General features: G+C 36.0%; 1 protein-coding gene and 1 non-coding gene across 4 annotated transcripts; both read left to right on the plus strand.

Annotated features, from left to right (window-relative positions):
• Nucleotides 1–857: 857 nt before the first annotated feature.
• On the plus strand, nt 858–953 carry LOC120173430. Its single transcript, XR_005521057.1, has one exon. It is a non-coding gene; the product is annotated as a small nucleolar RNA snoR8a (small nucleolar RNA).
• A 1,882-nt stretch (nt 954–2,835) lies between these two features.
• On the plus strand, nt 2,836–4,795 carry LOC120173366 (prostamide/prostaglandin F synthase-like). 3 transcript variants are annotated; one of them, XM_039180562.1, is made up of 8 exons: nt 2,836–3,117; nt 3,487–3,572; nt 3,655–3,701; nt 3,807–3,921; nt 4,020–4,064; nt 4,146–4,205; nt 4,288–4,383; nt 4,481–4,795. In XM_039180562.1, exons 1-8 carry the CDS (start codon nt 2,913–2,915, stop codon nt 4,598–4,600), a joined length of 774 nt encoding a protein of 257 aa, XP_039036493.1. In that variant the 5' UTR covers nt 2,836–2,912; the 3' UTR covers nt 4,601–4,795. The 3 variants fall into 3 exon arrangements, with proteins under 3 accessions (XP_039036493.1, XP_039036492.1, XP_039036494.1); XM_039180561.1 differs by lacking the exon at nt 2,836–3,117 and having other exon boundaries at nt 3,206–3,572; nt 4,481–4,793; XM_039180563.1 differs by lacking the exons at nt 2,836–3,117; nt 4,020–4,064 and having other exon boundaries at nt 3,206–3,572; nt 4,481–4,794.
• Nucleotides 4,796–15,291: the final 10,496 nt, after the last annotated feature.

Here is a 15,291-nt window from a genome sequence, read left to right on the forward strand (position 1 = left end):
ATCATGACTTAAAATATCATTAATAAAGTTGGTCAAAAAAATTTAATTTATCGGTACGAATCACACTACCTCAATGGTTAAGGGACTCGTTTTTATATCTTGAGGCCCCAGGTTCGAGTATCACAAATACTAGGGGTATGAACTTCGTTGTTAAATGGTTGAGAATATTTAAACAGATACTACTTTATATTTTACTCTAGATGAATAAAAAAAATCAATTTATTGTCTTAAAAGTATAAATTCAGACATATTTAAATGTTCAATAAACTTTAATTTAATTTTTTGGAGGTTATAAATGATTTATAAATTAATTATCATTACATAAATCATTAGAAAGAATATAAAAAATAATTATCACTTTTTATTTTCTGAGTTAATACTTAATAGGGAGTTGGGCTTGGGAAAATACGTATAATCCATTCTAACAAAGTCGGATCGTTGATCCATCAGACTGGATTATATATATTGGGCCTTTCGCTTAAAACCTCCCAACTATTTAAGACGAAGGACAACATCGTCATTTGACCAAAGCCCTAAAAACACTTAGATTTAGGGTTTCACGCCTATAAAATGCAAAGGAACTCTTCCACCATCGGCCGCTTTTCCGTCTGTCTTCTTCTCTGCTCTTCTAAACTAATTTTTAATTTGTTAGGTTATTGGTTTATTGATCAAGTTTTGATTAAGTTATGGCGGTGATGACTGATTGAAGTTTCTCGATTCTGAATCAATTTTCAAGTTCCTAAATTTGTTTTAATTTAAGGACCAAACAGCTCTCTGGTGACGGCGTTTGTGCGTATCTGAACCTTTCTTTCTTTTTTGTGCTTTTTTTTACATTTTTCTGAGGCTGGGGGAATACGGAGATGGCGATGATTATAAAAATAATTCCTCGTTCTGATATTTGCTCAAATCGGGCATGACAGACTTCTTATTACACCCGTAGAATCTGAGCTCTCCCCTCTTTTTTTTCTTCATTATTTTTTAGTTATTGAATCATTTTTTTACCCATTTTAGTTTCTTATTTTTATCAATAGATTCGCTTCAAGCTTTAGATTTTTTTAGATGAATTGCATCTGTATATTCCAATCAAAGAACGAACAAAACTGTACAACAAACCTATACAAAACAAGCCAGCACCCAACCCACTATACAAGCAAATATCAGCTTTCACAAAGAGCATTATGCCTAAGCAACTGCTGTTGCATGACTCTACACCTGAGTTTTAGTTTAACTATCTCCCGAACACGCAGAAAAACCTCTTCCACAGAGGAATCAGTTCGACCAAACACCCTCGCATTTCTTTCACTCCAAAGCATATAAGTGCAACCATTCTAAGCAAGCCTCAAGACCAAAGCAGGTAAGGAACACCGTTTCGCTGTGCAATGCATTTAATCCAATTCGTGACCCCAAATAAAGACTGACCTACGAAAACCACAGGCACTCAAAGAAACAACCCACAAGTGGCTCGAAAATTCATACCCGAAAAAAATGATTTCTTGTTTCCTCCCCTTTTGTATAGCAGACACAAAAAATCTACATTCAAGTCAAAAGAAATCACTCTGCTCCTAGTAGGCAACCTGTCAAGTACAGCCATCCAAACAACCATCGAATTCCTAGAAACATGCCCCGAATGTTTAATAATCTTATCCCAAGGCACCTTGGGTTCCTGTTCTCACAGCTTTTTTTTTCCAAATACATGCAACAAAAGATAAGGAAGGCTGAACCAACTCAGGCAAACGAAAGCTTTAGATTTTTCATTTTAAGTGTTCGTTACATTTCAATTTTCTGTTCACAACATTTTTCTTTTCCCCGTTTATTTGGCCTGTTAACACCATAATTTTATAGTATTGTTCTATTAGATAATCATATTGATTATATTTATTAGTTTTGAAATTAATATAATTTTTAAAAATGTCGGTAAATTGTTGGTAATGCTTAATCTCACCTATTATTGGAAATACTATTGGGAATGAGTATTTAAGGTTTGGATTCTTCACTCCTTTGTTGAGTGAAAGAGAACAAGGGAAACTCTTGCGCTCCGCCGACGTCTGTCTCGGGCCATGGTCGTGGTTTACCAAGGTTTTTCCTTACAATCAACAAGATCATTTGCATAAACCCATAAATTAAGCTGCAATTTGCTTTGAAGTTTCTTTATACAGCCAAGAGTATGTGATTTGTGAGTTTTAATCCCTCTCAGAAATTTGAGTTGAAGTTTTGACTGAAAATACCAAGAGCGGAGATGTTTGGCACTTCGGCTTACTAAAATTCAGCGTCCTATTAGGTAGCTTTCGCAATTCTCTCATGTTACATAAATTGCTTAGTGGAAGGTACAAGTGGTTTTATAGTCACTTTTAATAAATAATGTAAATTCTCTGTACCACCAACCCTACAAGATACATATATGGATACAAGTCCTAAGGGGAAAAAATTAGGTACCAAATTGAATTTAAAGGACGACTTTAGGGACTTGATTGAATAAAGTAGAGCTTCACTTTTACTAAATAATGTAAATTCTCTGTACCACCAAGGCACCAACCCTAAAAGATACATATATGGATACAAGTAAGTCCTTAGGAAAAAAAATCAGGTGCCAAACTGAATTTAAAGGACAAGTTTAGGGACTTTATTGAATAAAATAGAGTTTAGTATCAAATTTCTCCTTGAAGCTAATTTCAAGTATCAAAATGTAGATTTTCCCTTAAATAAATAGAAGGTTGAAGTAATCTAAACGAAAACAATTCATAGCCCACGCAATCCAAACGTTGATGTTCTCTCAACCACCAATTCAGCAGCTTGAAATTCCACCCTCCACAAATTACATGAAATAAATAGTCCATGGATTTCAACAATCAACCAATTCTTTTTTCTCCTGGAAAGTTTCCACTTTCCCACTCCCTGTATTGCTTGAAAGTGCAATGGCCACGTTACCTTCACAAAACCTGCAATCAGGGCGGCCTCTGTGTTTTCCTTCATTGAATTCTCCTAAAGTTTCTTCATTGAAATTCCCCATTTTCTCTCCTAGAAAACTAAAACCACTCGAGCTTTTCACCAGAAGCGATGGCTTCAGCAACTCTCGGCTCGTGGGAAGAGCCTCTGCCTCTGCCTCTGAATTCAAAGCAGATATGCCTGAGATCATGTTCTCTCAACCACCAATTCAGCAGCTTGAAATTCCACCCTCCACAAATTACATGAAATAAATAGTCCATGGATTTCAACAATCAACCAATTCTTTTTTCTCCTGGAAAGTTTCCACTTTCCCACTCCCTGTATTGCTTGAAAGTGCAATGGCCACGTTACCTTCACAAAACCTGCAATCAGGGCGGCCTCTGTGTTTTCCTTCATTGAATTCTCCTAAAGTTTCTTCATTGAAATTCCCCATTTTCTCTCCTAGAAAACTAAAACCACTCGAGCTTTTCACCAGAAGCGATGGCTTCAGCAACTCTCGGCTCGTGGGAAGAGCCTCTGCCTCTGCCTCTGAATTCAAAGCAGATATGCCTGAGATCCTTGGGGATGTTAGCATTTTCACTGCTGCTGGTCAGCCTGTCCTTCTAAAAGATCTTTGGGACCAAAACCAAGTAAACTTTACTCTATTGTTCTTGCTAAAAACTTGCTCCGATCTCAACTCAGCCTCTTTCTAATTTCTTCTGGTTTCCCCAGGGAATTGCAGTTGTTGCTCTCCTACGTCATTTCGGATGCCCTTGTTGGTAAACACACAAGCACCCACCGGCTTCAGGGTTTTTTTAGTGTCTACCTTTTTCTGTATGTGTAAATTTACTAAACAATTTTTTTCTTCTTTTGTTTATTGTAAGCTGGGAACTTGCTTCAGAATTGAAAGAAGCAAAGGCAAGATTTGAAGCCGCTGGAGTTAAACTGATTGCAATCGGAGTTGGTACCCCAAACAAAGCACGCATGCTTGCAGAACGTGTACTTCCTTTTTCTGTCTTGTTTGATGTTTTTCTAGGAAAAAAGTTGTTGATTATTGCTAACAATTTGCATATAACGGATTACTAAAATTGATTCAGCTACCGTTTCCAATGGATTGCCTTTACGCTGATCCAGAACGCAAGGTAATACTATCACACCATTAATGGACTCATACTCTAGTTTTTCTCTCTCCTTCAATCACCATTAACGTCCGAAAGTCTCAGGCATATGATATGTTGGGCTTGAATTATGGTTTTGGTCCTACATTCTTCAATCCAGCAAGTGTAAATCTCTTTTCACTCTCTGCCATACAAGTTGTTGGGTCGTAGGGTAGCGTATAAATTGAACGGGGGTAATGTTTTGCAGACTAAGGTGTTTTCAAGGTTTGAATCATTGCGAAAAGCTGTAAAAAACTATACAGTTGAGGCCACTCCAGACGAAACAAGTGGTGTCCTGCAACAGGTAGCAAAACACTAAGTTCATTTTAGCTGTGTAAACTTTAATGGCGCTTTGACATAAGAATCCATACAAGTTTTCTTTTTTGGTTGTATTGTATCAGGGAGGGATGTTTGTGTTCAAAGGTAAACAACTTTTATATGCTCGAAAAGATGAAGGGACCGGCGATCATGCTCCTCTACATGAAGTTTTTGACATATGTTGCAAAGTTCCAGCTTCATGAATATTAAATCGGTACCTCCAAATTATGGTGTTGCTAATCTACTCAATATCGGACTCCCGGTTTCAGAAATTTAATTCAAAATTTCACAATTTTTAAGGGTCAATATTTGTAAGTTCTCGATATAATGTGTACGCGCTTCCTGTTTTATTGTATTTAGAAACAATATGAAATCGGATAAATACGAGAGAAGATAGTTTGAGTTGAAGAGATAAACTCTCTTTTAAGTCATGGTTTAAAATAAATCGAAAATAGGAAAATAATTTTAGGTTATTAATTTCATTAAACATAATATAATTAGTTTTACTAAAATTACTCATTTTATCTTCATCAAAGCCAACAAGTCCAATCTATATATGCCACGTAGAATTCAATCTGTTCAGCTTATGACAATATACCATGTTAGCGCCTAAATTTGATGAAAGCTGGTGGGATTAGTAATATAATGATTTTTTTTTAAAAAAATACAATTAAATTTAAATTTCTCTTTCGTGGCTCAAAATGCTCTTAAACAAGAACATATTATTCTTGATCAAAAGGTAAATTTCTCTTTTTTTTTTTTACATTTATTAATATTTTTTTTGTTGATAGAACAGGACATGTTAATGTTCTATTTGTAAATTTATTGTAGCAAGATTAGGTTTCTCATTGGAAAACTAGGAACATGTTTAATTTGCTGTGTAGAGAAGTATAGAATCTATAGAAGCGATAAAAAACCGAGAAAATAAAGTTTGTAGGGTTTAAGGTCTTATTGTTCTTTGTATAAGTGACTAAAAGTTTCAACATATTTGATTCTACAAATTAATTTAACATAATTCTATTAAATCAGGTTGAGGCGGAACCAGCGAAATCAAAAATACCACTTAGCGATAAGAAGATATTTGTAGGAGGATTGCCTCATGCAATAACTGAAGAACTGAGGCAATAGTTCAATGTTTACGGTACCATCACTGATGTGATTGTAATGTACAATAGTGTAACCGGAGTAGTGACTTATGATTCAAAGGAAGCGATGACACGAGGTCTACAGAATAAATTTCACTTATTACAAGACAAAATGGTTGAAGTTAAGAAGTTCATCCCTAAACAACAAAAGGGTGCAAAGCCGGGTGGATTTGTACATAATCAGAAATATGAGATTGTCGACATTTATGATGTAAATTCTCAGCCATACTGGAATCCACCACCATATTGGGGGAATGGATTTTTGAATAGTCGGAGTTATGAGATTGTCAGCATTTATGATGTAAATTCTCAGCCATATTGGGATACTTCCTACGGGCCTGACTACTACCAGCCTTGGTATGATTTCTGTGGAGGAGGATATTATTATCAGCAGCCAATGTATGATTTCTATGGAGGAGGATATTATTATCAGCAGCCAATGTATGATTTCTATAGAGGAGGTTATTTTTATCAGCAGCCAATGTGTTTTGATCACCCATTTCCTTGCGCTGATCCTTCTAATTGCCAGCATCCTCACTGTAAAAACGACCGGATGTAGATGAAACTTTGGTAAAACTTCTTCTTTATCGTGTCTTATGCATTTTGATTTTGATTTGAACCTTATGTTTTACCTTGGCTATCGTCAGGTGCTTTGGTCTAGCCTGTGAAGCCCAGATTCAAAGTTGAAATAAAAGGATAACATTGGGCTTCAAAATTAAAATGGAGGGTTACATGTGAAATAGATAAATGCCAATGAGTTGCTTTATTTTAGGTGATCTCTTCTCCTATTATAAGTTCTGAAATTGATATCTAATAACTATGTAATCATTTATTGTAGGAGATATGTATATATGTCCGAACAGCAACCCAAGGCAGAAAATATGAGGAGAAACTGAAACGGAAAAAGAGAGTATCAATCCTGATCGTTGGAACTTTTTTTATCAATTATGATTTGGTGTGAGTATTTTATTGAGTCTAATTAAAAAAAATTGTTAGTTAAGTTAACAAATCTTGTTGTATTATTCAAATTTTTATCTTATCGAATCGAGTTAAAAATTCGTATTAGTTAAATTAACAAGTCTTTTTGTATGAATCAATCTTTATTTTAAACTTTCGAGTTGAGTTATTTGAGTTTTTTTCCTACTGTAATTTTATTTTTATAATATTATGATACATATTAGTTTAATTTTAAACTATGTTCTTTATTCGTATAAAACACATATATTTCTTCGTCTTTTTAATGTGCAAGTAACCTTTGTAATATTATTAAAAATACTAAATATACCTATCATGTTATATTTAAATAAAAATTGTTATAAAATATACCTATAATGCTATTTCTCCATCTTTTTCACATGTACAAGTAACATTTGTTATTCGATTTTTTAAAGTAGAATTTATTGCATTTTGTCAAAAAAAGATAAATAAAGATTTGGAATCAAAATAATGGAGTTAAAAAAATTGATAATTGTCCCTTTCAATTCATTCTAATTTCTAAGTCAATTTGTGTTGCACGACACGTCCCTTTTTATAAAATACCACTAAATGGCCTTCTCTTTAGTCCATCTCGATCTCTCACATTTCCCTGGTCCTTTTAGTGAGGACAAAGTAAAAGTGGAAAACTACAAATAAATCCAGATTCCCGGGACCTTGTAAGCAGGCACCCATTGCACCCAAAGTAAAGAATTTTTGGATGGTTTGAATGAAAGCAACCCTACCAACAAACCCTTAACAGGCATTTCGAGGTTGTCTTTCTTCTCCACCATAATTTTCTCTGTTTGCACTCTCTTTCAGACATGTAGCTGTCCTAGGAATGTGGGTATTTTGGTGATCAAGGTCCTTTTAACAATGTAATGGTTGCTTTGCTTTCTTTGTAGGCATCTTGAGGGCTTTCCCTATTATGATAGCAGTCTCTTGGAGGGTATTCTCTCCGTCACAGGCCTACTTGCCAAATACCCACAAGAGACTGCTATTTTCCAATCCAAAAGGGCAAAATATGCTCTACTTGCCAACTGCTAAATGTTTGCAGACCCGGAGCAGCTGTCTAGAAAAAGAATCCAATGTGTGAATATGACAACACCAATTTGTCTTTCACCATCACATCCGAAAGAAAACACAGAGAGGAAGTTAAAGCAAAGTTGAAAGTAGAGTAGCGATATTAGAATCTTGGCTAAAGTGTATAAATGGAATTCTGAGTGTCCGACGATTAGATATTACAAAATAATTAATGAAGTATAGATTATTGTTTTATTCAATATCTCGATTATTAAAATTTATAAAATTATCGTTTGATTATTTATGTATTTTAATTTCATCATTTCATGTTAAAAATTTAAACGTAGTCTAAGTTAAATGTGAAAATATTAACTGAAATATGATGGTCTTTTGATGTAACGTCTAGCTTAGGCTGCAATCAATTTTTGTCATAAAATGATGAATTTGAAAAAGATTATTAATAAGGTGACCATTTGAAAAATATTATAAAAATCAAATGTTTTGAAAAATGATATACGAGTACAGAAGATTGTTCTAAGATATTTAAAAAAAACCATTATTTATACCAAATGTAGTAGTATTTTTTATTGAATTTTTAAAAATAAAAATAAGATACAAACTTTTGTAAATATTATTTGAAGTCCGTCGTAATTGTCACCTACAAAGCATTTTTCTTAAATTTATAACCATAACAGTCTGCCATGTTTCCCTTATTTTCTTATGCCTTTACTTGTATGTCTTGCTTTGTGATCAAAGTGCTATTTTTCCCCTTTCCTTTTCAATTTTCGCCTTTAAATGGCCTAATTGCTCCTGTTTTACCTTCCCAGCAATTATTTTTTTCAATGCCAGAGTCCCTTATTTACCAACATTTTTTTTCTGCTTTTTGCGTCTCTTGATAAAAGAAAGAAGGGAAAAGAAAAAACATGTTTTGTCGAATAGAGTTATATCTCTAAAGTTCATATATGATTTCAGACCAAACATTTCTTGCTTTTCTTTTTGTTTTTTAATGGCAACCGAATATGCTCTGTTTGCTTTTTCTTTTTGTTTGCCAGATTGATATTGAATTTGCGCGACCATGTAAAGTAGATTATCCCTGCTAATTAAGCCTTTCATTACCCAATATCAATCATTCATTAAATCATAAAAGCAGGATTGAACTAAAGAGCTGCTGAATTGGCCCAAGAAGAATACTAAAGATCTAAATAAGTTTGTAATTAATTATAAATTTGTAAGGAGTAATATAAAGGGTTAATGAGAAAACCTATTTTAAGCAGAGAATGGAGAGAGAGACAAGAAAGAAAGCGGCACAAAGCCAAAGCTACAAGCCCTTCTCCAATCACCATCATCTTCCCCGCCAGAAGGAAAGAAAAATCTGGAGAGTGCAGTGCAGCAACACAGCTTTTCAATAGACGTTCCCCATTCCCATGCACTATTTCTATTGAACACTTGTTAGTCTCTAGTGCTTTGTATTGGTGGACTCTCATCATGGCTATTTGCTACTAAAAAAAAGAAAAAAAAACTCCCCATCTCACTGCTCTCTTTTCCAACCAAATCATTCTTCCTGGAAATTCTGTCTCCATGAATTTTGGCCTTTTAATCATGCATATTTTTGCACGCACAATGTTTTATTACTGTTAGGAAATAAAACGAGTACAAGTAATTTTTCTATAACCAGATTAGTGAGAATACGAAATAAAAGCGGAAAAATAATACCCGAAAATTGATAACGGAGTTCAGCCAATTGTGCTTACGTCTCCGGGCTGCTGCAGATCTTTTACTAAGAGAAAAAATTTACAGATGTTTACAAAACACTCACTACTCACAAGAAAACTCTCTAGTATAGGAAGAAAGAAATGTTTTGGGATGATTTTGAAGCTAAATAGGCTAGGGTATTTATAGTTTAAGTTTAAGGACTAATCTTGTAAATACCCTAAAGTGTGCAGTAGCTAAAAAAGTAATTAACCCATTTACAATTTTAATTAAAAATTGGGCACCGAATTATGCCTCCCTTTGTTGAAAATCCTGCGCCTTTTGAAGAAATCATGCGCCCCTTTTGAATTCCTTCAGGCAGTGGTGGTGCCCACCCCCTCCTCAATTTTTGACTTTACAATCTCTCACTTGAAGACTGATTTTAATCTGTCTTCACACCTTGATCAATGCAGCAGTATTTCTGGTCTTGTTACTCTAGCATTCTAACTGAAGCTGAACACAACTTCAATTTGTCCGTAGTCACCGTCTTTGTCAACATGTCTGCCGGATTTTGAGCACCACTAATTTTTTCAAGTTTCAAAATCCCATCTTCCAGAAGAGACCGGATAAAATGATATCGCAATTGTATGTGCTTCGTTCTGGAATGAAAAGATGAATTCTTCGCTAGATGGATAGCACTTTGACTGTCGTAATACAAGATATTGTTTTCTTGTTTCTTGCCTAACTCTTCCAAGAAACTTTGGAGCCAAACCATCTCCTTGCTGGCTTCTGTAATAGCGATATATTCTGCTTCAGTTGTGGAGAGAGCAACTATCTTCTGTAGTTGAGAAACCCAACTCATTGCGGTTCCTCCTAGAGTATAGACATACCCTGTAGTGCTCCTTCTGATGTCGACATTTCCGGCTAAGTCAGCATCTACATAGCCTATCAGTGTCGTATCTCCACCTTTGAAACAAAGTGCTTTGTTTGTGGTACCCCGCATATATCTGAGGATCCATTTGACTGCCTCCCAGTGTACCTTGCCCGGATTATTCATGTAACTGCTAACAGCTCCCACTGCTTGAGCAATATCTGGTCTGGTACAAACCATGACATACATTAGATTTCCAATTGCTGAGGCATACGGCACTTTCACCATGTGTGCACGTTCTTCCTCCATCTTTGGTGATTAGTCTTTGGAGAGTCTGAAATGAACATCTAAAAGTGTACTTACTGGTTTAGCATCTTGCATGTTGAACCTGAAGAGTACTTTGTTGATGTACTCAGCCTGTGATAACATCAAAGTCCTCGACTTTGTGTCTCTTTTGATCCTCATCCCAAGAATCTGCTTTGCAGTGCCCAGATCCTTCATAGCAAACTGTTTCGACAATTTTTGCTTCAAGTTTATAATCTCTTGCATATCTGAGCCTGCAACGAGCATATCATCAACGTACAATAATAAAATAATAAAGTTGTTGTCGAACCTCTTGATGTAGCAACAATGATCTGCATGGCATCTGGTAAAACCACTGCTACTCATGAAGCTATCGAACTTCTTGTACCACTGTCTAGGAGCTTGTTTTAAACCATACAAGCTATTCTTCAACCTGCGTACCAGGTTTTTCTTGCCTGCCTCTATGAAGCCTTCTGGCTGCCTCATATAGATTTCTTCCTCCAAATCACCATGAAAGAAAGCTATCTTTACATCTAACTGCTCAAGATGTAAATTCTTTGCAGCTACAATTTTCAACACCAGTATGATTGTAGACAGTTTTACGACTGGAGAGAAAATTTCATTGTAGTCAATACCTTCTTTTTGCTGAAAGCCTTTGACAACCAATCTTGCTTTATAGCGTTTTCTCCCATCGTGCTCTTCTTTGATCCTGTAAATCCATTTGTTATGGAGCGCTTTCTTGCCTGGAGGTAATTCAGATAATTCCCATGTCTGATTTGACATAAGCGAGTCCATCTCATCTTTCATGGAAGACTCCCACTTGACTGAATCCTCCACATGCATTGCTTCATCATGGCACTCGGGTTCACCATTGTCAGTCAGCAACAAGTAGTGCAAAGAAGACGAATACCGCTGGGTTGGTTTAGGAATTCTGGAGGAGCGTCTCAGTTCTGGTGTATGTGGTTCTTCTTGAACTGCTTCAAGATTGATCTGAACATCATTTCCATAAATCTCCTCGAACTCAACAAATTCCTTTGTTTCAGCTTCGATATTTGAGCTACTTGATTCTATGGTTGACCTGTCTTTGTACATCACATTCTCATTGAAAATGACGTCTCTGCTTCAGATGATCTTCTGATTTTCATAGTCCCAAAACCGGTAGCCGAACTCATCACCGCCATAACCAACAAAGGCACATTTGTTGGACTTGGCATCAAGTTTACTTCTTTCGGCATAATCTATGTGTACATAAGAAATACAACCAAACACTCTTAAGTGTGAAAGATTTATTTCTTTCTTGCTCCAAGCTTCCTCTGGTATTCTACCATCCAAAGGAACTGAGGGCCCATGGTTGATCAGGTAAGCTGCAGTATTGATAGCTTTATCCCATAGAAATTTGGGCAATCCGGCATGTATCCTCATGCTTCTGGCACGTTCATTCAGAGTTCTGTTCATGCGTTCTGCTACGCCATTCTGCTGCAGTGTTATGGGAACTGTTGTCTCCATCTTGATCCCATTGTTTGCGCAGAAATCTCTGAATCTACTGTCTCTGTACTCTCCTCCATTGTCAGACCTCAACCGCTTGACTTTCAAACCAGTCTCATTTTCCACCATGGCCTTCCATTTTCTGAAGGTATCGAAGACTTCTGATTTCTTCTTCAGAAAATAAACTCACACCTTCCTTGTTGAATCATCGATGAAGGTGACATAATATAGTGAGCCTGCAAGAGATGGAACTGGGGATGGTCCCCATACATCAGTATGAACCAATTCTAACATTTCTGCCTTGGGTGTCTTGCCAATCTTTGCAAAACTGACTTTCTTTTGTTTGCCAAAGATGCAATCCTCGCATAGTCCGACATCTACATTCTTTATATCTGGAAGCTTCCCTTTTGACAGAAGTATCTTAATTCCTTTCTCGCTCATATGGCCAAGCCTTTGGTGTCATAGGTTTGATTTTCCATCAGCATCTGCTACTGCAATGATATTCTCTAAATTTGAGGTTACATAGAGAGTATCAGTCTTCTTACCACGAGCAATGACGAGTGTTCCTTTGGTAATCTTCCATTTACAGCCTGAAAAGGTTGTACTGTATCATTCTCCATCAAACTGTCCTACAGAAATCAAATTTCTTTTGAGACCAGAAATATGTCTCACTCCTGTCAGCTTCCAGGTGGTCTGGTTTGGCAGCTTTAGTCGGATGTCTCCTTTTCCGACAATCTTCAAGGTTTCATCATCAGCAAGATGAACCTTCCCAAAATCACCACTGACATAGCTCTCCATGATTTCTTGGCATGGCGTGGAGTGGAAAGATGCCCCTGAATCCAAAATCCATGATTCAATCGGACTGTTGACGCTTAAAATCATGGCATCACCTGTCTCCTCCGTCATGTTGGCAGATTCCTGTGCGCCGGTATTTTTCTTCAGTGCTCGACAATCTCTTTTGAAGTGACCCTTCTTGCCGCAATTATAACAGGTAAAATCTTTATTTCCTGTTCTTGATTTTCCCCTTCTGGATTTCGACCTGCCACGATTTGAATTTCTTTCTGAAGTTCTCCCTATGGACTCCGTGTGCAAGGCTGAGGAGGTTGATGCTTCACCCGATTCTCTCCGTCGAATTTCTTCGCTCAGTACCAGATCCCGAACATCGTCGAATTTTAATTTGTTGTTTCTCGACGAACTGCTTACTGCTGTAACAGTAGCATTCCAACTGTCTGGTAAAGATGATAAGAGAATTAAAGCTCGAACTTCATCATCGAATTCAATTTCCACTGAACTCAACTGGGTTGTGATTGTGTTGAGTTCATTTAGGTGTTGTGCCACCGATGCCCTTTCCGTCATCCGCAAATTGAATAATCGCCTCATCAAATGAACTTTGTTTGAGGCGGATGGCTTCTCATACATACTGGAGAGAGCCGCCATAAGACCCGCCGTGGTATTTTCCTTTGCTATGTTGAAAGCAACATTGCGGGATAACGTCAGTCGGATAACTCCGAGGGCTTGTCTGTCGAGAAGAGCCCAGTCTTCATTCTTCATGCCCTCTGGTTGTTTTCTTGAGAGGGGTTGATATAGATTTTTCTGGTATAGAAAATCTTCAATTTGCATCTTCCAAAATCCAAAGTCCGCACCATCGAACTTTTCAATTTTCATCTTCCCTTTGTCTGCAGTCATCGCTCCTACTCGAATCTGGATTCGTTTGGATCGTTTCTGACAATTTCTGCGAACCGTCGTGTATTAGAACACCCCCGTCGACAAACTCGTATCGCCGACCGAATTTTACTATTCACGAAATTCACTATTCATGTGAATAGTAACCCAAATAGTAACATCGCAAAAAATTGACAGAATTCACAACCAAAAGCTCTGATACCAGTTGTTAGGAAATAAACCGAGTACAAGTAATTTCCCTATAACCAGATTAGTGAGAATGCAAAATAAAAGTGGAAAAATAATACCCGAAAATTGATAACGGAGTTCAGCCAATTGTGCTTACGTCTCCGGGCTGCTGCAGATCTTTTACTAAGAGAGAAAATTTACAGGTGTTTACAAAACACTCGCTACTCATAAGAAAGCTCTCTAGTATAGGAAGAAAGAAATGTTTTGGGATGATTTTGAAACTAAATGGATTAGAGTATTTATAGCTTAAGCTTAAGGACTAATCTTATAAATACCTTAAAGTGTGCAGTAGCTAAAAAAATAATTAACACATTTACAATTTTAATTAAAAATTGAGACATCGAATTGTGCCCCTTTATTAAAAATCCTGCGCCTTTTGAAGAAATCATGCGCCCATTTGAATTCCTTCATGTGGTGGTAGTGCCCACTCGCTCAATTTTTGACTTTACAATTACTTCACCCTGCAGAGTTCTTCTAGGACCCTACTTTTGTGGTTTACGCGTTCTTAAATTATTGGGGTTATTTTCATGGTTTTAATAATATTTATAACATACTAATAACTCATGACATATATTCAAACACATTCATAAATTTGTATCATGTTGAGCTTACTGTATTTTTGCTTGGCATTGAACTTACTATGAAACATAGTCCTGACACAAGCTGCCGACAACTCCATAAAACTATGCATTTGCTGCCTGGAACAATAATGTGGGCATTCAAATGAGAATCTCGTGGTGAATAATAAATGTTCATAAGATAATCAGATTAAATATTTAAAATTATTTGAAACCCCATGCAACAAATTCAACAATACAAGTAAGATGCACTTACTTTTAACGACTTCCCTCATGCTTTCTCTAAAATAATTGCCAATAATCCAATACTTCAGTCAGCTACAAAGAACATCAAGTGTTTCAACTTCGGAGTTGCTTTGTGTTTTTGTATTTAAATTATAGTAGCCCTGCCTATTTCAGAATTTTTTTTCATTTCTTTTTGTTCCTTAACGAGAGATTCACCAAAAGTAAATGATAAACATTGTGTGCCCTTCCCAAAAATCTGTCTACTGATAGACTTTTCTGTTTAGTCCCTTCTAAGTTTTATTTGTATAGTTAAATGAGTCTACTTGGATTGAATTAAATATAAATATAATTTTTATATATTCAATAATAAGTTTAAGTTTTATATTTAGATGACCGAGTCAAATTTTTTTTTTCACTATCTAGATTTAATGGGATTAAAATGCTGCTGAAGTTTCCTGTGGATAAAACAAGGTGGAGTTAGAAATATTGTTTCAGGGGTTCTAAATTTTGAAACTATCTGAAGAATTTTCTTTTAGATGGGTGCAAATTTATATTTAAAAGTATCGATATTTTTAGATAATATATTAATTTTATTTTTTAAAATATTTTTATATTAAACCTATAAAGAAAATTATTTTCTAAAAGAATTTTGAGATGTCACATAATACCTCTTATTACATGTCTGCTCCGCC

Source organism: Hibiscus syriacus, unplaced genomic scaffold (genome assembly GCF_006381635.1).
Source record: "Hibiscus syriacus cultivar Baekdansim isolate YM2019G1 unplaced genomic scaffold, ASM638163v2 tig00111947_pilon, whole genome shotgun sequence".
Classification (NCBI taxonomy): domain Eukaryota; kingdom Viridiplantae; phylum Streptophyta; class Magnoliopsida; order Malvales; family Malvaceae; genus Hibiscus; species Hibiscus syriacus.

What these genes read in the sequence shown, in the direction of transcription:
- LOC120173366 (XM_039180562.1), top strand. Translation starts at nt 2,913, where the DNA reads ATGGCCACGTTACCTTCACAAAACCTGCAATCAGGGCGGCCTCTGTGT. An exon ending in TGCCTCTGAATTCAAAGCAG is followed by an intron (nt 3,118 to 3,486) that starts ATATGCCTGAGA and finishes AATTCAAAGCAG; the next exon opens with ATATGCCTGAGATCCTTGGG. An exon ending in ATCTTTGGGACCAAAACCAA is followed by an intron (nt 3,573 to 3,654) that starts GTAAACTTTACT and finishes TGGTTTCCCCAG; the next exon opens with GGAATTGCAGTTGTTGCTCT.